Source organism: Saccopteryx leptura, chromosome 7 (assembly GCF_036850995.1).
Source record: "Saccopteryx leptura isolate mSacLep1 chromosome 7, mSacLep1_pri_phased_curated, whole genome shotgun sequence".
Taxonomy (NCBI): domain Eukaryota; kingdom Metazoa; phylum Chordata; class Mammalia; order Chiroptera; family Emballonuridae; genus Saccopteryx; species Saccopteryx leptura.
This window is the reverse complement of record NC_089509.1, coordinates 68,027,016-68,052,030: the sequence shown is the minus strand read 5'-3', so window position 1 is coordinate 68,052,030 and position 25,015 is coordinate 68,027,016. Positions and strand designations below refer to the sequence as shown.

Below are 25,015 nucleotides of genomic sequence, written 5' to 3'. Positions count from 1 at the left end.
TTCTCCTGTGTGTCCTGGCTGGGAATTGAACCCGGGACTTCCACACACAGGGTAGATGCTCTACCGCTAAGCTAGCCAGCCAGGGCATAGTTGAATAATATTTTATTGTGTGCCTATTCCACATTTATTTATCCATTTGTCAGGTGATGGACATTTGTATTGTTTCTACTTTTTGGCCATTATAAATAAACATTTGTGTGAAAGTTTTTGTGTGAACATAAGTTTTCAGTTTTCTTAGGGATATACCTAGGAGGAGAGTTGACTGGGCCATATAGAAACTAACTTTTTAAAAAACTACCAGACTGTTTCTATAGTGACTGTACCATTTTATATTCTTACAAGCAAAGTGTGAAGCTTCTTTCACTTTTTTTAAATCTTATATATAAACATTGCTCTTCTTTTATTCTGCTTATCTAGTTTCTGATTTCATTTCACCAAGCACATATCCTCCTCATATCTTTGATTTCCGTTTCTCATATTTGTTAAAGTTAGCCTCTATCTTTGAACATAACAAATGTTCATGCTGTAATTCATTTATGGCCTCCTTAGCCCATACTGTATACGACTTACTTAACACTATGCATAGCATAAGGTCTCCACACATCTCAAGTCATCTGTGTACTCTATACCATAGCAAAAGCATTTTCAAAGTTGGTTAACCTTGACTTTATTTATCTTTCTTTCCTCTTCAATTGAATTTAAACCTATTCAGTAATTTTAAATGAAAAAAATTGCATTATCGTCTTAGTGGTAGGTGGTGCAAAATGAAGCAAATGTTATTGTACTTTGAAAGAAATGTATCAGTGTGCCTCACTCCAAAGGACCTCCAGATTCTCACTGAAGTGTCAGCCTCTTAAAGTTTTCTGGGATTTACTTCCCATCCTCTGGCATGCACGAACCTTCTCAGTGCATTTAGAGTGCTGGTCACTTCCTACATTACACATGAATCAACATAATGCCATTGATGTAGTAACCCAGAATGATGTTCTGCAGAAAAGATGACCAAAGTTCTTGAGGGCTAAATTATCACATATACCTGAAATGAAACATTTCAAAGCAAACTACTGCTGGTGCTCTCTGATTATTGGAATAAAGAAAAGAACATTTGTCAGAGCAATGACTAAATCCAGGTATCAGGGCTGTGTTAACTTACTGAACTAAAGAAAATATGTGCAATAGCACCTGCATTTAAAATCATCACTTGTTTAAATTTAAAGCAACTCATTGAGATTCTCCAAGACCCATCTGCCATGTGCACAAAACAAAGACTGGCATTTTTAAAATAGGGATATGACAGGAATCACTACTTATATTTGTTAGCATATGGATTCATTTGCTAGAAAGAAATCCATAATGATACAGACATAAACAAGATGAAAACTTACTTGTCACTAAATAATAGTCCTTGTATAAGCAGACGAGAGCTGCTATGGCAGTGCTAGAAAGGGGGAACATAGATCAAAGCTGCTGCCATATCACTCTATATCTTTCAAACCTGTGATGCTGTACTTATCCCTACAATTCCCCCAGTGTGAAGTTTTGAGTAAGGATAGGAAGCTCAAGGGTTTTTTTGCCTTCTGTTGCATAATAACCCTCATTTTGGAAGTCAGAGAGCCAACCTATATATCTAGTCATCTCTATATGTAGGAAATGTGGAAACAACCACAGTATGAGTTTGCAGACTCATAGCTACAATTATAGCAGAATTAGGCCCAGAAATCTGATTGTCATCTCATCTCCATATGTCTCCATTTTGCCAGGTACATCATAATGACATCCTGGACTGTATTACTTCACAGTCAGGGGCTAATAATCTTGAAAATATCTGTCTATTTTTCTTCTACAACTACACAATTACCTATGTGAATAGTTGAAGATGGTTTTGAAGAAGACTGAGAAAAATATTTATATATTTATGGGATGTACTTAGAATAATAACACAATGTCTTTTATCAAGGTTGACTGGCTTCCCCTATATGCAAACAGATGTGATTTGGAGGATAGACTCAATTTTGGAAATTCGGTGATCAGCCATGATGACATTATGGTGACTTGTTACAAGCCTCTATTGAGTTTTATTTTTCTATTATTGTTGTTATGATTATTATTCTGACTTATTTCATTCCAAAGGATTTCACAAAAAGTTAAGATACTACCGTGTATTTCTCTCTTTTTTTTTTCTTTTTTTTTTTTGTACTTTTCCGAAGCTGGAAACGGAGAGAGACAGTCAGACAGACTCCCGCATGCGCCCTACTGGGATCCACCCAGCACGCCCACCAGGGGGCGACGCTCTGCCCACCAGGGGGCGATGCTCTGCCCCTCCGGGGCATCGCTCTGTTGCAACCAGAGCCACTCTAGCACCTGGGGCAGAGGCCAAGGAGCCATCCCCAGCACCCGGGCCATCTTTGCTCCAATGGAGCCTCCGCTGCGGGAGGGGAAGAGAGAGACAGAGAGGAAGGAGAGGGGCAGGGGTAGAGAAGCAGATGGGCGCCTCTCCTGTGTGCCCTGGCCGGGAATCGAACCTGGGACCTCTGCATGCCAGGCTGACGCTCTACCACTGAGCCAACCAGCCAGGGCCCGTGTATTTCTCTTTTTAATTACTCCAGCCTTCACTCTAGCTTTGCTCCACATTATGGTAAAAATCTCACTTTGTCTCTGATACTTATATGATGCTCTTTGGCCTGTATACTTATGTTCATAATTACTATCAGACATCCCAGTTCAATAGTAACATCATCCCCCTTTCTTTCCAGCTTGAAGAGAGTCTTTTTTAAAAAAAAATGTTTTTGGTTCCAGAGCAGTGCACACATATTTGTCTTAGTTAGGTATATTCAAGAGACGATCAAGAAGGTTATACATAATAAATTCACTCTAATCTTTTCTACTTAAGACTTTAGATTTCCTTTCTATATCACATCAAGAAATAATTGTATTTCAGCTTCATGCCATGTAGGTCATTGTTGAATGTATGTTTCAGTCAACCCTAGAGCAAACACTGAAAACTGGTCCCAGGGATTTCTGTAACACTTTGAATCCAGAATTACTAATAATCACAATAGCACCTATACATTCACCCTGATCTAAAGTAATATCCCATCCTTCTTAAACTATTCTGTTCAGAATCAATTCCCGTACATTTGCTTCTGATTTAGGGAAATAATGAACACAACCTTGCCATTATTTGCTAGCCTTCTCTTGAGTGTGCCACTGCTCTTGTGTCACCTGAGCCCTGCTGGGGTCTGACACCAGTCATAGGATGGTGGCAATAAGAAGTGGGAGGAGTGGGCTCAAACAGAATTTTCATTCTCTTGAAGTTTAGTACTTCAGGCAAGGCCTTCAACCAAACACAGGACAGTTCTCCTGGAAATGGCAGGAAGAGGTGACATGAGTTGGTCAAGAAGGCTGTCAGTGTAGTTGAGTATTCAGAGTAGTCAGTGCCATCTATATTCTCCCAAATGTTGCCATTACAATTCTCAGTGTTTGCTCCTTTAAAAAGAGATCTGCAGGTGGTTGTAGGGCAATATTGGTAATATTTAGTTGTTCTCAAACATTAGTATGCATAAGAATCAATGGAGAGCATCTTAAAATATAATTTCCAGGCCCCACCCTCAGAGTTTCTGTTTTAGCAATTCTAGAATGAGGCCCAAGAGCTTATTTTCCCAACAAATGCCCAGTTGTTTGTGATGTGAGACCTCATTTTGATCACGACTGCATTACCTTGTGATTCAGACCTGAGTTTGATATCTGGCTCTATCAGTTCTATAGTTATAAGTGATTAGAGTTCTTTTAGAGAAATCAAGAATTCCTTATCTTTCTGACTGTAAGTAATGCATGCTCTTTCTTGAAGTTACTCAGAGTTCAGTTAATGGCAGATGCCCACCCCTTACATGCCTCATGTATTTGTGCTCCCAGTTTCACTGAAGTAACAACTCTGTGTAACACTTCATTCCAGGTGACCACAGGTGATGAGTTAATCAACTAATTTATTGCTGGTGCCATGGATTACTGTCATCTTTAATAGCTTTAATTCAATTATATTTTATTTTAAATCCACTGATAACATGTTCCCATATTCTTAATATTCTGTTGCCCATAAACTGTTCTGATACCAATTACAAAACAGAAAGGAGTTTTTAATTACAGGCAGCATAATCAACTTTATGGAAAATCAATACAAATGAATTTCATGATGAGTATAGGCAATTTACAGAAATAATAATAAGCCTGGAGAAACAGACTATAGTGCAGTGTTCTCAAAGTGTGTGCCCTAGAAGATTTCCAGGTGCACCCTATGGTATTCCAGAGGAATATGTGTCTGTTGGGGACCAAAAACGAACAGGTTTTTTGGAGTTTAGATTTTTAGGGGACAGAAGTGTGGGGAATTGGCTGTAAACTGACAGTTAGCCCAACCCCCCACCTCACTTGCCTAATTAGGTTGCAAAAGGCTGTTAAGCTGTGGTGCTGAATTGTTTACACTACCCCCATGTTCCCCAGAAAGACTGGAGGCAAGTTTCCTTTATCCTTTGTTTGGTATAAAGTTAAGATGATATGTATGGTGGGGGTTTTCTGTACTGAAGAGAAGAGTAAAAAGAGAGGAATTCTTCAATGTATTGACAAGAAAATGGGAGTTTGCCTTTCAAATATATGCCGAAACCTGGAAGAAATCGCTAGGGCACATCAGGTTCATGTTTCTCATAAACATAAAAATGAAAAAACTTAACACATTCGCGCTGGGACTTGCCAAATTTACTAAATCTTACTAAGAATGTACCTCTATATATAAAAAGATAACTTTTTTGTTGTTTTTTTATTTTTTAACCCCCTTTTTTATGAATTCTAAAAAGCATAACTCAAAAATGTAACATAAAAATGTTTTTTTTAATGTCAGAATAAATTTAATTTTGTCATATTTATTTTATTTAATTACTATAAAAACATGCTTGGACTTTATATTTTTTCTTTGATATTTGACTTAATTATTATAATATATTTCTCAGAAATTTGTATATAGTGCATCTACAATTATTTGTAGTATTTTAAATGTGCCCTGACTTTAAAAAGTTTGAGAATCACTGCTCTAGTGTGACGTTCCAGGCACAATATCTAAAACTATATCACAGAAGTAGGCTATGAAGAAAACTTCTGCCTTTCTAGAATCAGGAAGCTGACAAACTAGAAAGCTACCACCATTTCTGCTGGCTTCTATATCTTGTACCAGAATTTGTACCAGCCAGTTAAATCCCCTATCCTCTGACTCCCCCATGTAACTTGGTTCTAAATCAAAGCTTAATGCATCTGATTAGCAAAACATATACCACATCTAAGAAGTATGAGAAACATTTTTAATTTGCAGTTTTGTGGTAGCTTTCCAGCCTTTACACTCTAAGAAAGCATGCATGAACAGAATTAAATTGGGTACTGAGCAAATCAATTGATTATCTGCTACCAATAGGAGATGCAGCATGTATTTTGTATGATTGTGCATGGTGAGCTAAAAGGGTATAGAAATGAAGAAATTCATAGTGCTAAAAGGAAAATGAACCCAGAACATGGTGGGACACAAAGTTTCCTAAAATAATTGCTTAATTAATACTTGCTTTATTCTTAATTAAATTGGCAGTCAAGTAATCTGAATAAGAGAAAAGTAATCTGAGTAAAAGAAAGCCTTGACTCAGTGGATAAAGCATCGCCCCAGTGTATGGATGTCCTGGGTTGGATTCCCGGTCAGGGAACACAAAGCAACAATCTGCTTTTTGCTCCTTTCCTCTCCCTTTTCTCTCCTTCTTCTCTCCCTCTTCCCCTCCCACAGCCAGTGGTTCAATTAGTTCCAGCATAGGCCCCAGGCTCTGAGGATAGCTTGGTTGATTGGATAATCAGTCCAGACAGGGATTTGCATGGGTGGATCCCAGTTGGGGTGCATATGGGAGTCTGTCTCATTATCTCTTTACCTCTCACTTAGAAAAAAAATAAGTAAAAGAACTTCACACATTTCTAGAAGTGTAACTTTGAACAAGTTACTTTACTTCTCTTTTTCCTTATCTATAGAATATAAATAATGATGAAAGTAATAATACCTATTCATAGAACTATTTTGAAATTAAATGACACAGCTTTTTTTGGCACAATCTTTAACACATAAATGAGAAGTACCATTTAAAATTCTTGAAATACACCTGTCACTCAATGCACACTACTGATCCTAACAGGAAGAAAGTTACCCTGTGTTGGGCAGATAAAATGTATTATGCTCACTTTGTTAAAGATAACACGAGGAGGCCGTCGCCCAGGTGATATTAATGTGTGTTGGGGTGGGCTAAAGGCAGGCAGAATCCTTGCAGCCTGGAGCTTGGTTTTAGGATTAAGCCTTTCCTACCCTTTTTGATGTGGGGTGGTACAATCCAATCATGCCTCAGAAAGTGACTTTGTATTAGAGACTTCCCTATTTTGTATATTGGATTAAGGGTTTTGAATCTACACTATAAAATAGGGGTAGAACGGGAGCTTGCTCTCTTGGTTCCTGAGATTTTCAGCAGAGGAGAGAGTAGAGCCAGCAGCGGGAGGAGGCCACGTGGAGGAGGCCAGGAAAAGCAGCCAAGATGGCGGAGTGCTGAGTGAGATGCCAGTTTGTGTAGAGTTTGTATCTGGGATAAGGAAGGAGATGGGGAACTGAGGAGAATAAGGCTGGTGAGCTAGAAACCTTTGATTCTAGGAAACTCGGATAAGTCAGTAGCTTTGTGAGCACTGAATGTGAATGGGTTTTAGAGCCCAGTGTGTATTTTTACTTGCCTGCCGAATGCAAGCTAGGATTAAAGACTATGGCCCATCAGCTTTTGGCTCCGTTGTTTCTTTGCCGACTGTCCGAATCCAATGGGAACCTGCATGTGAATGGCCACGATGGCGGCTTCTGGCTTTACATTTGGCGTAGTCTGTGGCAGGATTCGATACAGATCGGCACGGAGCCTTTGAGTGGTGGAATAGAGGACTGGCTAGTGTTAGGGTTCCCCATGGCTGTCCTTTTGGGGATTGTAGGCTGGCTGACTTTTACAGCCATGCGTGAGGAAACTGAGAGCTCCGTGGAAGAGGCTGCCAAGGACCTGCAAACTGAGCAGTGGAAGGAGATGGAGCAAACGCAGGAGAAACCGATGCTGACCCTGGAGCTGGAGGAAATGCTGGAGGAGGAGGCCAACCAGGTGTTCGAGATTCGCCTGGAAATGGAGCAAACGCTGGAGGAGGATTCAGAGGTTCGTGAGTTGCAGATTGCCCTGGATGTTGCGGAGAGCCAGCAGCGGCAGGAGGCCAGGGCTGAGGCTGAAGCTGAGGCCGGGCCCAGAGCTGCAAGGTCTGCGGAGCAGAAGGCTGCGGCAGCCTGGGGCTCGAGCCCGGCAGTAGGAGCTGGTGTTTACAGTTCCTCTTTGGAGGATGAGGAGAATCGGGCTGGAGTTGTGATCTGCAGTCTCCAGAAGATGGAAGCCCAGCTGGAAGGAGCACCTACTGCGGCCCCGGTAGGTCTGCGATTTTGGGACATAGGGCTGGACATGCTATCCGGAGCAGAGATGGAAATGCTGACTGCCATTGCCATGTGGCCCTCTTTGGGACAGTGTAAGACCTGCGAAGATGGCAGGGATGAGGGGGGTGGCTGACGCCCTATGTGCGTTGACTGATTTCCTGGACTACGACCGACCGGAGTGGGCATTGGCTCCTTTGTTGGATGGACTTACGGATTACGGATTTTGGACAATGTGAAATACCCTGATGGGGGTGGGGGGTGGCTTTGCTGGAAGCACTCCCCTGCCCCGGGAAGCTTTTCCCATGGCTAGAAAGAAAGCGAGGACATTTTGTGCTTTGGGCAAAGTGCTCAGAGACTGGTGAAGTGTACCTTTGTAATTGTTGAAACTGTATTATTTTTGCTGTTTTAATTTGTGTAATGTTCTAATTTCCTTGCACAGGGATGCTGGTGGTATAGATTGTGGGTAGTACAGGGGTGGATTGTTGGGCAGATAAAATGTATTATGCTCACTTTGTTAAAGATAACACGAGGAGGCCGTCGCCCAGGTGATATTAATGTGTGTTGGGGTGGGCTAAAGGCAGGCAGAATCCTTGCAGCCTGGAGCTTGGTTTTGGGATTAAGCCTTTCCTACCCTTTTTGATGTGGGGTGGTACAATCCAATCATGCCTCAGAAAGTGACTTTGTATTAGAGACTTCCCTATTTTGTATATTGGATTAAGGGTTTTGAATCTACACTATAAAATAGGGGTAGAACGGGAGCTTGCTCTCTTGGTTCCTGAGATTTTCAGCAGAGGAGAGAGTAGAGCCAGCAGCGGGAGGAGGCCACGTGGAGGAGGCCAAGAAAAGCAGCCAAGATGGCGGAGTGCTGAGTGAGATGCCAGTTTGTGTAGAGTTTGTATCTGGGATAAGGAAGGAGATGGGGAACTGAGGAGAATAAGGCTGGTGAGCTAGAAACCTTTGATTCTAGGAAACTCGGATAAGTCAGTAGCTTTGTGAGCACTGAATGTGAATGGGTTTTAGAGCCCAGTGTGTATTTTTACTTGCCCGCCGAATGCAAGCTAGGATTAAAGACTATGGCCCATCAGCTTTTGGCTCCGTTGTTTCTTTGCCGACTGTCCGAATCCAATGGGAACCTGCATGTGAATGGCCACGATGGCGGCTTCTGGCTTTACACCCTGCATCTTTGACAGGTAGTGATGCTACTTACCTACCGCAGCTGCAGGAAGAAAAGATTCCTCCTTGCCCAGTAACAGCTCAGCCAACAAGGATCTGCCATAACTCAGCCAATAAAAAGTCACTATACTTTGAACTTTCAGTTTCCCCCAATAGACTCTCCCTTTACACAGCCCCTCCCAAGTCCATAAATTAAAGTTTCTCTCCTTTATTTCTCTGGACTTGTGCCTTGTTTGTCCTTACACAACATGTCTGCAATTGAAATTCTTTGTTGTACCTGAATAAACCAACTTTGTTGGAAAAAAAGTTCTCAAAACTCAAAACACTTGTAAGTATAGAATATTGATTGAAAGTCTCATTTGAACAGATATTTTTTGATTAATCAGGACAGCCAAATCCCTAAGCAATCTGGGAAAAAAATAAATTTTTTATAGTAGTGTATCAATTAAGTATTTTGCATGGCAAACAACCCCAAAACTTAGTGTTATTAAAGCAATAAATATTGACTATTTCTCATATATTCATTAGTCAGCTGAATATGTCTGATAATATGGGTTTTATTTGTCAGGATTCTCATGTATCCCTGTTCTCTGTTTTTATGGTCTCTGGTACAGGTCAGAGCATATCATTCCAAAATTGTTTATTGAACTCTTTTCCCCATATACTAATATTAATATTTAGTTATACACAGAGGCTTGTAGATACTCAGATAATAAAAAACAAGAACTCAAAGTAGCCACAACTATCAAAATCCAATTGTTAAAACTCATTTAAAATATTTATAAATGTAAATTTATAATCTTCAAATGAAAATATTCATGGTTATCACCAATGAAAGAATTCTATTGCATTGAAAACAGAAATAAGATAATTTGTCAGTTTAATTATAAATATAAAAAAACCAATAAGTTCTCACTGACTATGTACTGTAATTAGGCAAAACTTTCCCTAGACTTATGGTTTATTCAAATACTCAACAATAACTAGAAAAATTATACATAAATTGAGGGACAGGAAGGCCTTACTGACTAGATCTGGGGCTAAGTGGGGAAAAGATTCCAAAATGACACACATATGTATGTAAAAAGATGGAGGATATTAGTGGGTGTATATATGTATGAGGAAATAAAAATTAGGAATATTTAATGTATCATATAAACTGAAGATCACATCAGGGTGCCTCCTGAAATAGACAACTTTTATAATATTGTCTCTATAAAACTGACAATGAGTTTCTTCAGAGAAGGAAAAGTTAACTTTGTTTTCTTGCTTTTAAATTGAACACATACATTATTGTTTATTGGTACCTTGAGATACAAACAGACCAACATATGAATTTTTTTTTTCTTTTCTGAAGCTGGAAATGGGGAGAGACAGTCAGACAGACTCCCGCATGCGCCCGACCGGGATCCACCCGGCACGCCCACCAGGGGCGGTGCTCTGCCCCTCCGGGCGTCGCTCTGTCACGACCAGAGCCACTCTAGCGCCTGGGGCAGAGGCCAAGGAGCCATCCCCAGTGCCCGGGCCATCTTTGCTCCAATGGAGCCTTGGCTGCGGAAGGGGAAGAGAGAGACAGAGAGGAAGGAGGGGGTGGGGGTGGAGAAGCAAATGGGCGCTTCTCCTATGTGCCCTGGCCGGAATCGAACCCGGGTCCCCCGCACGCCAGGCCGATGCTCTACCGCTGAGCCAACTGGCCAGGGCTGACCAACATATGAATTTTTAAGATACGAGCTGCGACTCGTTCCATATTTTTGTTCAAGATCCGAGTGAAATTCTGAGATACAAATCATGATTCGGGAAGCTGCCGCTAGTTGGCGCGTTGGTGCTGGGGTCCAGTATCAGCAGTTTGATATACGAGTTGATTGACTTACGAACTCGGTTACAGAACGAATTAAATTCATATCTCAAGGTACCACTGAAGCAATTAGTTCAGTATACTTAACACGAGATGCCAGTTACAGCCTTGCCCTTTGCCTTCTCCCCATCTCTACATGTAAGTACACTCATTTGTAAGTGTTCAGGCAATAAATATGCTAAAGAACAAGGGCTGAGTTATAATTAAATGAGTCGAATATTCCCAATGAAAACAAAAATCTTCAATTCTTTATTAAAGGCTAGAGGCATGCTAAATAAGGATTACTTATTTTGCACTGAATATATCCAGTACCAAATCAATGTAAACACTTGTAAGACAAATTTTCATGTAATTCTTGAATAATGAGATTTTTCTGAGAAAGGTTATATTATGATATAAAATAATTTCTCTGCATGATTTCCTCCAACCTGTTTGAGTCTCATCAATTAAATTAGTTCACTACAAAACTTGGATGGATTTAACTAAATTATTGGTTATCCTTCCCCCATTCTTATTTACAGAAAAATCTCAGCAATTTATGTCATAGTTGTATTTACTGTTAAGTTTATTTTCATATTAACTGAATCACTAAATACCGATCTTAAAACTATTTCTTTGACAAAATCAAAATGAGTTTCTATAAAACATAATTTCTAAATGTCCTTTCATACCCTTTCCATGGTAAGAGATAGTAGTTAAAAGGCATAGCTTTGAGGTCAAGTCGACCTGAGCTGCAGTCCCTTTTCTACTAGCTAGGTGACATTTGGCATATTGCCTGACCTACATCAGTCTAATTTTCCTCAACTGTCAAATGAGGATTATCATAGTTATTAACTCAGTGCACCTGGAATGTCTTAAGTGCTCAATAAATGTGTTCTGTTGTCTGCTGTGCAAAGGAAGCAATACTTTTAGATTGTAGTTATGGTATGTTATGATTGTAGTTATGTAGTTATGTTAGATTGTAGTTATGGTTAACAAGTTTATTTAAATTAAATTCAGTATATTACTTCTGAAGAAACCAGCAACATTCACCCAACATTATAAGAAATCATGGTTTTTTTGTTGTTCTGTTTTGTGTTTTAATATTTTTATTGATTTTAATTTATTGTGTTTACATAGATTCTAGTGTTGCCCCGAATGCATCCCCCTCCCACGTATTCCCCTCAACATCTCTTTTGCCCCCCTCCCCATAGCGCCCTCCTCCCTTACCTTCAGGTTTATGCCATTCTATCATTTCTTTTCCCTCTGTCCTCTTTTCCTCTGGTCCCTTTGATCTCTCCTCTGCCTCAATTCCTCCTTAGTTCACATTGTTCATTGGATTTCTTAAATGAGTGAGGTCATATGACATACGAACACCAAGATAAAGAGATAGCGAGTATAAGCCAGGTAGAAAAAGAAGAAATTATGGTTTTTATTTTTTTTATTTTGTTAATTTTTTTATTTATTCATTTTAGAGAGGAGGGAGGGGGAGAGAGAGAGAGAGGGAGAGAGGGAGAGAGAGAGAAAGGAGGGAGGAGCAGGAAGCATCAACTCCCATATATGCCTTGACCAGATAAGTGCAGGGTTTTAAACCGGCAACCTTAGTGTTCCCAGGTCGATGCTTTATCCACTGCTCCACCAGAGGTCAGGCAGGAAGAAATTATGGTTTTTGATGGCCATTGGATAATTTGTAAAACTAGCCTGTGGTTTCGGGTAATCTTTCTAAATATCTTGACATATGTTCTCTACCCTCATCTCTACAATCAGCCTAGTTTAAGTGTCATCACCTCTTGCTAGGGAAATTGCAACAGCCTCCCTTTTCCCAATGCTCCTGTGTGCTGCAATCAGATTTTTATCATGTGGTTAAAGCAATCTTCTACAATAGAAATAGGAATCTTCAGTCTTGTTCACATTCCTCCCAACAGCTCAAGGCTCTTCAATAGGAAACAGACTGTGGGTTCTGTCTTTCTTTTTGCTACCTCACTTTTTACCAGCATCCTTCTTAGTCCTTGGTGCTACACTGGACATTTTTCAAGTTCTTAAACTTCATGGGAAGTTCTTGCTACAGAGCATTTACATATATTCTTCCCACAGCCTAATCCCAAACAATAATCTCAAAACACTAGTTCAAAAGAATATATGCACCTTTCTATTCGTTGCAGCATATTTTACAATAACCACAACTACTTTAGAGCCTCTGCTTATTCCTGGCCCTAGCTCTCAACATAGCCTCTGTATCCCAGTACTGTGAACAACTAAGAAAATACAGGATTTTTTCTCCATTAGAGATGATCCATCTTGTCCATGTCATACCATGTGAAGTGGGATCCAGGACTGAATTCAAAAGAGAGAAAAGAAGCATGTGTAACTTAACAGAGGGCTGCTTTAAATTATATCTCTTCTCCTGGATTTTTTAATAGTTTCTGAAAAAAAAGTTTTTTATACCTACGATTGAGAAAAGATCAAAATACACATAACCTTTCCCTTTCATCATCAAAGCATCTAAAAGGTTTAGTAAATGATGGCAAGAGAGAGCTTCCCTACGGGCTGCATCCTCCTCAGCCCCAGCCACATATGCACACGCACGCTACTGCTTGAGGACCAGTTTTGCAGGGAGGCAGAGGCTGCAACCTGTGTACTAAAACTGCAGCAGAGCACGATGCTCCAGCCTCATCCAAAATATACCTCTCATAGCCTTTAGTTATCTCTGGATGTTAATATTAAGCATTAATTTTTTTTTCTTAATGCTCTGTAATTTTGCAAACACTCCAAGAAAGGGTATAGATTAAGCATCTTTATCTTTATTATTATTATTATTATTATTATTATTTTCTCTTTGTCCCTCTCTCACACCTCTTAAAATGCCTGAACTTGTTGCTTCAATGGTGGACATGGACCAGAAAGGAGAAAAAGGTTCTGAAATCACCTGAGGAGACTTGGAAAGATGTCACCAATGGAAAAAAAAAAAGGCATATAAAGTGTTGGTGGAGGGCACAGAAGAACCTTGGACTAATTTATAATTTTGGCAATATTGGTTTAATCTGCCTCATCAAATTAAAGTTTTCAAGGAAAGGGAAAAGAGTTGTATAGAAGCTCATATAATTGCGAATGGAGAGAGGGGAATTTGTCTCACATCAGGCAACCATGGGTGCCTGACTTCACAGTCTTTCACAGTAGGCTAGGACAAAAGGGATGGCCCATTCCCTTCAAGATGGCTCTTTGCATTTATAGTCGTCCTCCTGATAATTTTATGGTCCTTCTTTTCCTTCCAGAACTAATTTGCCTGCCTCGGGAAGGAATAAGTCAATGAGTAGGTGTGATGAAAGACTATGTCACAAAGGAGCAAAGATCTCACAGGAGGAAAATAAACTGTGCTGCTCATCCATCACCTGGGAAGTTGTTTTAAAACATCTAGTTTTATTACAAGTAGATCTTTTGTTATAACATCATTGTTGCAAAATATCTGGAGTTTAAGTACATTTGTGTCATTTGGCTATGTATGCAATGTGTTTATTTATTTGATTACTTATTATTAAAGTCTAACTTAATCAGACTGTCTTGGTTGTTTCCCAAAAGTGGCTTGTCACTGAGTAAATGTAATTTCCCATGGCAAGTGCTCTCAGCAGGTGTCTGCTCATAATACCTACATTGGAAAGGTAGGTTTAGTCAGAAATTTTATTTTAATATGAAATTTGTATTACAGCCTGAGCCACTACTGGGTGATGTGCCAAAATTCATGTCTGCAGCATGATTTATTATGTGAAAATACCACAGAACTAATCAGTGGAGTTACTAATTAATATAAATCTGCATTTTTTGCATAAGCAATTAGTGCAAGGAGAATGCAGTGGAAGAGGAAGTTTGACTCCTTTAATCTTAGTGCCTATTCAAGCGGAAAGACCCACCAGGGCCAAACTCAGCATCTACATTTGAAAATTTCCCTCTTTGATTAGTTAAAGACATAAAATGTCTAATTATCAATATTTAATTCATGTGAAAGTGTATTTGTTAAAGAGAAAAGGAAGCATGTTATTTTGAAAAAAGATGAGATTCCAAATATAAATTTTTGAATAAAATATATTTTTCATCATAGCAAAGCCTGAATAAATTTTAATAAGGATTCTGATGGCTAATAATGATGATGTTTGAAAATTAGATCAATCATGGGGGAGGGTGTATGGTGTACATTTCTAAGATGTTTAAATGACCAGGGGTGCATGTTCTTCTCAGAGTCACACCTCTATGGGACTTTTTCCAATATATTTTAGATGTCATATGTTTAAGTTGTAATATTTTAAATCTGGTATGATTTAGATTGCGTGGCTCACCAAATCTGAGCAAATAATGCCATTTAACTTCAGCCGTTTTATTTCCCCCATTAATTAAAAAATAAGTTGTTTATAATATGAGATAACTACAGAGTTGATAAGACGACGCTGATAAAATATTTATTTTCAATAAAAGGTGTGTCCCTTAAAATAAAAGCAATATCAAAAACATGTTTAAATATTATATTTCTGTGGACAGCAAAACTAGTTCATTATGATTTTTGAATCTGTGTGGCAAAATACATACAGATATTAGCAGGATAACTTATCTCTGAAAGTTATTCAATACATCATTTCTTTGTTTCAGACTCACTAACTCAAATTCCACTTTAAGCCCTTCCCACCCCTAAACCTGGATATCTACCTTTCCAGGAAACTTACTCTGAAAAGAAGCTAACTAACTGCAGATTTACAGAGCTCTTGATTAAAGTTCGGAGGTGGTGATTAATCGTTCTGAGAAAGAGGCGAACAGGAAAAAGCGAAAGCTGCTGGAAGGGGGAGTGTTTGTACCGAATTTTAATACTGCGAATCCGGGCCCGTAACGAGGGAATTGTCCAGGGTGCTGATTCTTCGAGGAAGCCATTTCTTCTACAAGCTGCCTGGGCTCACCGGCTGGTGTCCGGGTTTCTCACGCCTTTAGAAACTCGCTGGGTCTCCTCCCCCAACCCACAGCAGCAGCCATTGCTGAGGGGATTTTCAGTGCCCTCGTCTCTCTGCTCTCCACATCCGCAGCTACGCCCACCTACCTAAAATTTTGGTTTGTTGCTTTCTCAGGCAGATTGACACACACAGGGCGTCGTCTGTCAGTTACCCGGCCATTTGGTCTGCTGTGGGCCGCAAAACTGTTCCTCACTCAGGGAAAAAGAGGTGCGTGCCCTCGGTTTAGGCTCCTCACCTAAAAGCAGGAGCTCCCACGAACACACACACACTCATTCACGCACACTCACACCCACCCCCGAACACATAATTCACACATACTCCCTGACACAAATGACACACATTACACACACACAAGCAATCACACACGCTCATACATTCATAGACACACTCCTGTTCACATACCATCTCGCACACGTTTACACCTCCACTTTTATATGATCACACATTTGAGCACTTCAACACACACACTGTCGCGCACACAAACCACCCTTCTGATGCACGGAGCCTCGAGCAACCGTGGAAGTGCTGCTGCGGGCTGCTTGGGTCTTGGATGGCGTAAGGAAAGACCCTCCCCTCCTGACCCGGACCAGAGGCCGCGGCCCACAGACGTCTGCAGTGAGGGCCACCACCCAGGTCCCAGCGGGACGAGGAGGACGTAAATAATAAAAGAGCCCAAGCAGACGGAGCTGGGGATACCCAGCACTAAATCACTCCCCAAATCACATCCGCGTCGTGCTCCCTCCAATAGCTCTAAGCCATTTGTGGGTTTGAGGGTTGGAATCAATTTTTTTTTTCTGTTCTCGCAGGTGCAATATGAATCAATTATCTTAATTAAGATTGTGCCTCAAGCCCAGGAGATTTGGAGAGGACGGGTTTTCGCTCGGGACGACGGCGAGGCATTTTAATAGCTTCTCTTTTGCCCCCGGCTCTCCCCCGCCGCTTGCCGGGAGAGGCCGGGCAGCGCCAGCCTCTGTCCAGGACCTGCGCTCCCAGTGGCCTCCCTGTAGGTCGGAGGCGCAAACCCGGAGCGGGGCCTGAGATCTGGGCGTCACCAGAAACACCCCCCTTGGCCTCCTTCGGGCTGTGGAGCTGCAGGGCCTGTGAGGGACGTAAGCTCTCGGCCCCAGGCTGCAGCGGCCCCAGCGCCTAGTCTCCCGGCCCCTGGAACTGGCCCAGGCCCGGGCGCCCTCCTGGGAGCGGCGGGGGCGGAGGCGGGAGCCGCTCGCGGCCTCCGAGGCAGCCCTGACCCCACTCGGTTCTTTCATTGGACACAAACTTCCCTCTGCAAGAGCGAGCATCTGTTTCCCCAGAAACAGGTCAGCGCCGGGGACGCCGGCCCGGCCCCTGCGCTCGACTCTGTATCAGAGCCCAGTGGAGGCGTCGCCCCCTCTCCCCGCCGGCCACGCGCTCTCCGCCCCCGCGACCGGGCCTCACGCCCCCTTCCCCCGCCCTCCCCGCCCGGGCCGGGGTCCCCTCTCCCCGCCCCCCTCCCCGCCCCCGCGACCGGGCCTCACGCCCCCTTCCCCCGCCCTCCCCGCCCGGGCCGGGGTCCCCTCTCCCCGCCCCCCTCCCCGCCCGCGCTCCGGCTGCTGTTCCAACGGCCGGGACCGCCCGGCCCGCGCCGCGCGCTGGAAGCGGGGACCTGGGGGGCGACAGATTTGGGGCATTGCTCGAGGGCAGTGAGTCATGAAAGCGGCTTTTGTTGCCTGCGCGTGCGGCTCGCGTGCCGCTCAGCAGCCCGCGGCGCCCGGCGGGCACTGGCGCTGGAGAGGGAGAGAAGCTAACGGGCCCCGGGGGCCGAGGGAGAGGGAAAGAATTAGGAATCGGGAGGACAAGTGTGCAACCGTCGAAACAAAGTTCAAAGAAAGAGACGGAGAGAGAGAGGCGGGGCCGTGTCCTCTGCGCGGAGCCCGGCCCCGTCCGAACCGTCCTCTCCCTGCGCTCCTCCTGCCGCGTCCTCGGGCCCTGCTGTTCCGCTCCTCCCCTCCCCACAGAAAGCACCTCAGTTTAGGCCTAATCTGAATCCCTCCCTCCCGGGGCCACGCGCCCGGCTGCCGGCTCCCCGGGGTCCGGAGGGCACCGTGCGCCCCGCTGTGCAGGCGCCCAGGGGGGACAGTCCCCGTGGGAGGCAGGTCGGCGCCTGGACGCCCCGAGGGGGGACACCGAGCCTGCCGGGCCTCCGGGACCGCCAGCAGGGGCCTTTCTTTGTACAGACCCCCAGGCCTGGGCGAACGACAGGCAGTGAGATCAGGGATGCCTTTATCAGGAGGAGAGGGAGGAAACGAATCTAATAACTCCCACATTTTGCGCATTAGGGTCTCAGCTGGTAAAATAGCCGGGTTTACTCACCAGCCTGAGACGTTGACTCCGTCAGGAGTTTCCAGGTATTCCGCAAACTGGGGAGTTTATTCTGGCGGCGGGGTTTCGGGGACACCCCTCTGGCCAGCCGGGGGCCTCCGGGGCAGCTGGAGCCCTCCTTCACCCTGCGCCCCAGTGCTCTTCTGAGGCTCTCCTTTCCTCCTTAAGACTAAGACATGGGAGTCAGGCCGCGATCCCCGCACCTCGTGCACACCGTGGGCTCAGCCCGTCGCGAAGCTGCTGGGAGCCTGGCAGCACCCGGCCCGAGCCGATCGCAGCTGTCCTCGGACCCCCGAGGAGTGGGCCTGAATCCGCAGGCTGTCACTCTAACGTCCTCCTCCCCAGGTTCAACCCATCACGGAAGATACGGGGGTAAATACCGCAACTAAGTTCTTGGATTATTTACTTATTTGTTTGTTTTATCCTTCTCTGTGTTCTTTGTATACCGACGGGTGAATGCAGAAAAGAAATACTTCGTACAGTTTGATCAGGAAACTCAGCACAATTCATGCCACGCTTTGGGCAACCGGTCAAGTCACACCCCCCTTTATTCCCCTTTGATATTTGCGCACTGGACGGGGAAGGACAAATCCTTCACCTTCCAGACCCCAGCGATCTTGTTGGGACCCTGTGCACCTCCCCACCCATCCCCCCTCAGGTTCCCGGGTGCACCCAGCTCCGTCCGCTCAACCCTGACACTGTTTGCAAACTCGAGGGGCTTTTAGAGCAATTGCCTTCAAATAAGCAAGTCAAGTTCGAGGCATTCATTGCAGGGCGCTGAGGGTCTGGGAGAGGATAAAGGGTTCGTTAACGGAGGATTAGAGGCAAAGCTGGCAAAGAAAGAGTGGACAGAGAGGGGGTCAAGCCAAGCCAACTTTTTCTTTTTTAAAATGTATGATTGTGTAACATGCTTTGTCGGAAACAAGTGAATAAAGAATCGCCATTTAAACACAAATATAGCTCCTTCAGAATTTGTTGGTAAGCTCTGTGGTCTTTGCATGACTCGAAAAGGTGGAGTTCGCAACAAGTCAGCCTTCGAGGTCTGGAGACGTCGTGGCCCCTAGAGCTTCCCAGAGTTGTGCTGGTAGTTTTATTCTACAGAGGAGCGAAATGGACCCATTTAGCACAGGCCATCCCCCCACCCCACCCTTCGGAAGTCTTCTCTGAACCAAACACCTATTTACAAAATGGGGATTAAAGGGACAAGACAGCCTCTGGCAGGGAACCAGGGACGTTCGGGTGAAGGCGCCCTTTGCAACCATCCGACGGCCTTGCTTGAAAAGCAGAATCCACGCGTCAAAGAAGTCTCCCAGCTCTCACGCCAGAGAGCCCCAAGGCCAGCGGAGCCAAGGCCTGAGCGAGCAGACCAGTTCGCCTTGAGGACGAGGACCCCTGGGGGTTGGGGGAGAGTGGCCCAACCGAGTGGGGTGTCTTTAGGGACAGGGCTGCGGAGGTCAGGGCTCAACGGGTGGGGGGAAGCGAGAGCGGTGGGGGTTGGGCGTGGGCGACCCCGTTAAAGAGGCCAGAGCACTAGTCTCAAAGCTGCTTTTAGAGATGAAAACCGTTTGATATGGCGTGTATGTTTGCTCAAGGGGCTGGTGGAGATGAGTAGTAGCCACATTTTGGCGCCAATGAGCAAGGGAGAGAGACCAGGAGACGGGCACCTCCGAGGGGGCAGGGAGCCTCGGTGCCCAGGAGGGCCGCGCTCGGGCGAGTCCGGCAGCGGGAGCAGGACGCTGTGGTGCGCGCCCCGGTCCCCGCGTTTCTGCTCTTCCCCCGCCGCCCCACTTCCCGCCCGACGCCAGCTTCTCTCTCCCATCCGAACCCCGGCAGTGAGCGTTCCCGCTTCCTTTCCTCGGATCCCTCCCGCCTCCCCGCCTTCACCCGCGGCTGTTCTCCCTTCTGCCGCCTGAAAGGGTTAATCTCTCCTGCGGGTAAAAACAGGTCCGCGGAGTCTCTAACTGGCGACAGATGGGCCACTTTCTTCTGGCCACAAAGGGGCCGGAACAGAGCGCTCCGCCGCATACAAATGCGCGGGTCACGTGGGCCCGGCTCTTGGCTGGGCTGGAAGGACCATATGGCGCATGCCGGCGAGGTTGGAGAAGGGGCGGGGGTAGGGGTGCGGAGGGGAGGGCTTCGGTGGGAGGAGGGTAGGAGCCGAGCGAGGCTGGAGGGTAGGAGGAGGGTAGGAGCCGAGCCAGGCTGGAGGGACGGGGGACCGAGGGGGAGGCTGACGAGGGCGCGGAGTTGGACGCGTGCGCAGGCGCTGGGAGCCAGGACCTGCTGCCGCTCCGCTCCGGCCCCGCCCGCTCCCAGCATCACTGAGCGGCTATATAACCTGAGCGCCCGCGGGGCCGGGACACGAGGAATCCGTCCCGCGTAGAAGGCACGACGTCCGGAGACCCCAGGGTTATGAGACCATCGCTGCTCAAGACCTACTAACAACTACAGGTAATTACAATCTCTTCATTTTCGCCTGGAAATCAAAGCAGTAGTTGAAGACCCAATGTCCCTAGATATTCTGTATATTTGCGTTTGTGAGCATGTGTATGTGTGAGTTTGTGCGTGCGTGTGTGTGTGTGTGTGTGTGTGTGTGTGTGTGTATCGAGGCAGGCATTCCTCCCCATCATTGCAGGCAGGTATGCATAGTTTGACTCACTTCACTCAAATGCCTACTGCAGTCTTTCTCATTTTAGAAATAAATGTTTTAATTTTTTTGTGGGAAGGTGAAAAATAGGAGCATCTTTGGATTTTTAATAACGCACAATAATTCTATAATTATTTGCTAGTGGTGATTTCAAAGTACTGAAAAGCAATTAACTGCTTCACTTTCTTACTTCTTCCAGTAAGAAAAAAAAAGTCTTTGTTACCAGGGTTTATTCTGCATGCATGTGTTTTACGCACCTGCAAAGTACCATGTTATTTTCTCAGTGAATAAAAGGAACATTGATATCTTGAGTATCAATGGAAAATAAATCGAGTTGAGGGAAAGTTTGGTTGAGAGGAAGAGAAAAGTGGAGAAAGGGAGAGGGACCCAGTCCTGCTACCTGTTACTGCTACAGAGGCGGTCAGGTCCTCAGCAGCCACTGCAGGAGCCAGAAATTCAGTTGTCTCACTAAATGCTTTTTATTTCCCTTATTAAAAGCAGCAACTTCGCCATTGCCAATCGCTGACCATTATAATTATTCAATCTTTCAAAGGGAGGTTTGAGGCGAACTTTGAAAAGCCCCAATAAAGAGCGAGCGGCCCTTTCAATGGGCTGTTTATTAGAGAGGAGCCTTCCGCACCTGATCCCCGATGCGTGGAATAGCGCTCTGCTCCGCGTCCCCAGCCCTAGCCATGTAGCCAGCGCTTTTGTACAAGGTAGCTTTTCAGCAGGAGGACGGGTGGGAGGCAAGAAAAGAAAGGCAAATGTGGAACGGAAGATCCCTACCCACTTTGTTGCCAAATGTTTTGTTGATGGTGAAATAATTTTATTGAAATTACTTTACCTCCACATGCATTTGCAGTTCAATCTCCGGTTAGTATAATCTTCTTAAAAAGCACTGCCAGCGTTGGTACATTACATACTGGCTCTTCAACTTTAATCGCTAAGTACTGAGAAGCCAGAACAGAAACGGAAACAGAATTGCGATTTTCAAAATCATTATTTTTGTGGAGTTGTGACTTTGAACTCATGAATATAAACATGAGGTTGCCGAAATGTACACTCATTTTCACACAGATTATCCTGCCGGGTAATCATCATACACAGACTTAAGTTAGCCACTAGGAGATATACACACAGAAGAGTACATATACACGTAGTAACTGTCTCCCACCATCAGCTCTGTCTCATCCCCTACGTACCAGCGGGGCACATCCGTTCCATTATAAAACACTGTTTCTAACTTTTCCTGAGGGGTATCCATTTCATAACGAGACGGTCCTTCTCTTCACATGCACTTTTTACAGGATTAGGAAGTGGGAACTGAAGGCATATGACGTTTTTGAATGTAGCGTTTTGCTCCTTTTTCTTTCTGTTTTCCTCTCTTCCCTGTTGAATGTAGGAAACCGAAACATGACCAAATCATACAGCGAGAGTGGGCTCATGGGCGAACCTCAGCCCCAGGGCCCCCCAAGCTGGACAGATGAGTGTCTCAGTTCTCAGGACGAGGAACACGAAGCAGACAAGAAGGAGGACGACCTAGAAACTATGAACGCAGAAGAGGACTCACTGAGGAACGGAGAAGAGGAGGAGGACGAAGACGAGGACCTGGAAGAGGAGGAAGAGGAAGAAGAAGACGATAATCAAAAGCCCAAGAGACGCGGCCCCAAAAAGAAGAAGATGACCAAGGCGCGCCTGGAGCGTTTTAAGCTGAGGCGCATGAAGGCCAACGCCCGGGAGCGGAACCGCATGCACGGTCTGAACGCAGCGCTGGACAACCTGCGCAAGGTGGTGCCCTGCTACTCCAAGACGCAGAAGCTGTCCAAAATCGAGACGCTGCGCTTGGCCAAGAACTACATTTGGGCCCTGTCGGAGATTCTCCGTTCCGGCAAAAGCCCAGATCTGGTCTCCTTCGTACAGACGCTCTGCAAGGGTTTATCCCAGCCCACGACCAATCTGGTTGCGGGCTGCCTGCAGCTCAATCCTCGGACATTTCTGCCTGAGCAGAACCACGAAATGCCCCCGCACCTGCCGGCGGCCAGCGCTTCCTTCCCCGTGAACCCCTACTCCTACCAGTCGCCGGGGCTGCCCAGCCCGCCTTACGGCACCATGGACAGCTCCCACGTCTTCCACGTCAAGCCGCCGCCGCACGCCTACAGCACCGCGCTGGAGCCCTTCTTTGAAAGCGCCCTGACTGATTGCACCAGCCCTTCTTTTGATGGACCCCTCAGTCCGCCGCTCAGCATCAATGGCAACTTCTCTTTCAAACACGAACCGTCCGCCGAGTTTGAGAAAAATTATGCCTTTACCATGCACTATCCTGCAGCGACCCTGGCAGGGGCCCAAAGCCACGGATCAATCTTCTCGGGCGCTGCTGCCCCTCGCTGTGAGATCCCTATAGACAATATCATGTCCTTCGATAGCCATTCACATCATGAGCGAGTCACGAGTGCCCAGCTCAATGCCATCTTTCACGATTAGAGGCACGTCAGTTTCACCATCCCCCGGAAACGAACCCACTGTGCTTACAGTGACTGTCGTGTTTACAAAAGGCAGCCCTTTGGGTACTACTGCTGCAAAGTGCAAATACTCCAAGCTTCAAGTGATATATGTATTTATTGTCGTTACTGCCTTTGGAAGAAACAGGGAATCAAAGTTCCTGTTCACCTTATGTATTATTTTCTATAGCTCTTCTATTTTAAAAAGAAAAAAAAAAGTAGTACAGTAAAGTAAAACAAAATGCACCACAAATTTGGTGTAGATGTATTCAGATCATATTAATTATCTGATCGGGATAACAAAATCACAAGCAATAATTAGGATCTATGCAATTTTTAAACTAGTAATGGGCCAATTAAAAATATATATAAATATATATTTTTAAACCAGCATTTTACTACTTGTTACCTTTCCCATGCTGAATTATTTTGTTGTGATTTTTGTACAGAATTTTTAATGACTTTTTATAATGTGGATTTCCTATTTTAAAACCATGCAGCTTCATCAATTTTTATACATATCAGAAAAGTAGAATTATATCTAATTTATACAAAATAATTTAACTAATTTAAACCAGCAGAAAAGTGCTTAGAAAGTTATTGTGTTGCCTTAGCACTTCCTTCCTCTCTAATTGTTAAAAAAAATTGCACAATTTGAGCAATTCATTTCACTTTAAAGTCTTTCCCTCTCTTTAAAATGAAAACCAGATCCATAAGTATCAAGAGAATGATAAAAAAGAGATGTATTCCCTATCAAAACATATCAATTCATTACTTGCACAAGCTTGTATATACATATTATAAACAAATGCCAACATACCCTTGTTTAAATCAAAAGCTGCTTGACTATCACATACAATTTGCACTGTTTCTTTTTATTCTTTTACTCCTTTGCATTCCATGATTTTACAGAGAATCTGAAGCTATTGATGTTTCCAGAAAATATAAATGCATGATTTTATACATAGTCACACATATAGTGGTTTGTAATATTCATGTAATGAATCTGAGCCTAAATTGAATCAGGTTGTTAATGTTGGGATTTATACCTATTGTAGTCAATTAGTACAGTAGCTTAAATAAATTCAAACCATTTAATTCATAATTAGAACAGTAGCTATTGCATGTAAAATGCAGTCCAGAATAAGTGCTGTTTGAGATGTGATACTGATACCACTGGAATCGATCTGTACTGTAATCTTGTTTGTAATTCTGTATATTATGGTGTAATGCACAATTTAGAAAACACTCATTCAATTGCAATAAAATAGTATTAAAAATCTGAGCAATTGTTGCATTTCTTTTTAAAGTGAAACTTTTAGTATAAATGATTCCTAAGTGGAATAGTTGCTTTATTTGTCTAGTTAAGAAAATATTAAGCCATGTTTGTAGAATAAAACAAAAGAAAAAAGTTTACTTTAGCATACCCTCTAGTCTGTTTACCTTGCTTCAGGAATCATCAGCTCTTTGTAGATAATGAAAGGAACTGATATTTCATTACTGGGAATGTGAAGCTGTGTGTGGGAGGGGGGATGTTGTGAAGAGACAAATAATTGTTTTAGTTTTTCTTTGCTTTAAGTGTCTTCACATTTAGCTTTTGGGTGTCCATTCTTTTAAATTATGCTATGTGTTTTCAAGTTTTAAAAAGGGGATTTAGTTCATTATTAACAAACAAGATACATGTAAGTACCTTAGTTTAGTTTGCCTGCATATTAAAACATATGTTTTAAAGACTTTACCATTTTCTCGGTGTTTTGTAATCTGTACGTTTTCCTGAGCTGAAATGTTCTCTAATGCAAACTAGTACTATCTCCAAAAGAAAGTGTCTGGGGGAAATTATTTAATTAATGTAAAGACTCCAAGAAGTGGCATTTTATAATTGTTCTATAAACATCTTGTGATAATCTCAATAATGTTTCCAAGAAGAGAGGTAATAAATTTCTTGTCCTCAAGAACATACTCTTCGTACTATAATGTATTGTTGGAAGGTGTAATTGTTTCCCTGCCCCA

General features: G+C 43.9%; 1 protein-coding gene across 1 annotated transcript; it reads left to right on the top strand.

Moving 5' to 3' along the window:
• The first annotated feature begins 20,203 nt into the window (after positions 1 to 20,203).
• NEUROD1 (neuronal differentiation 1) lies at positions 20,204 to 24,290 on the top strand. The gene is made up of 2 exons (XM_066346148.1): positions 20,204 to 20,311; positions 21,910 to 24,290. Exon 2 carries the CDS (start codon positions 21,921 to 21,923, stop codon positions 22,986 to 22,988), a length of 1,068 nt encoding a protein of 355 aa, XP_066202245.1. The 5' UTR covers positions 20,204 to 20,311; positions 21,910 to 21,920; the 3' UTR covers positions 22,989 to 24,290.
• Positions 24,291 to 25,015: the final 725 nt, after the last annotated feature.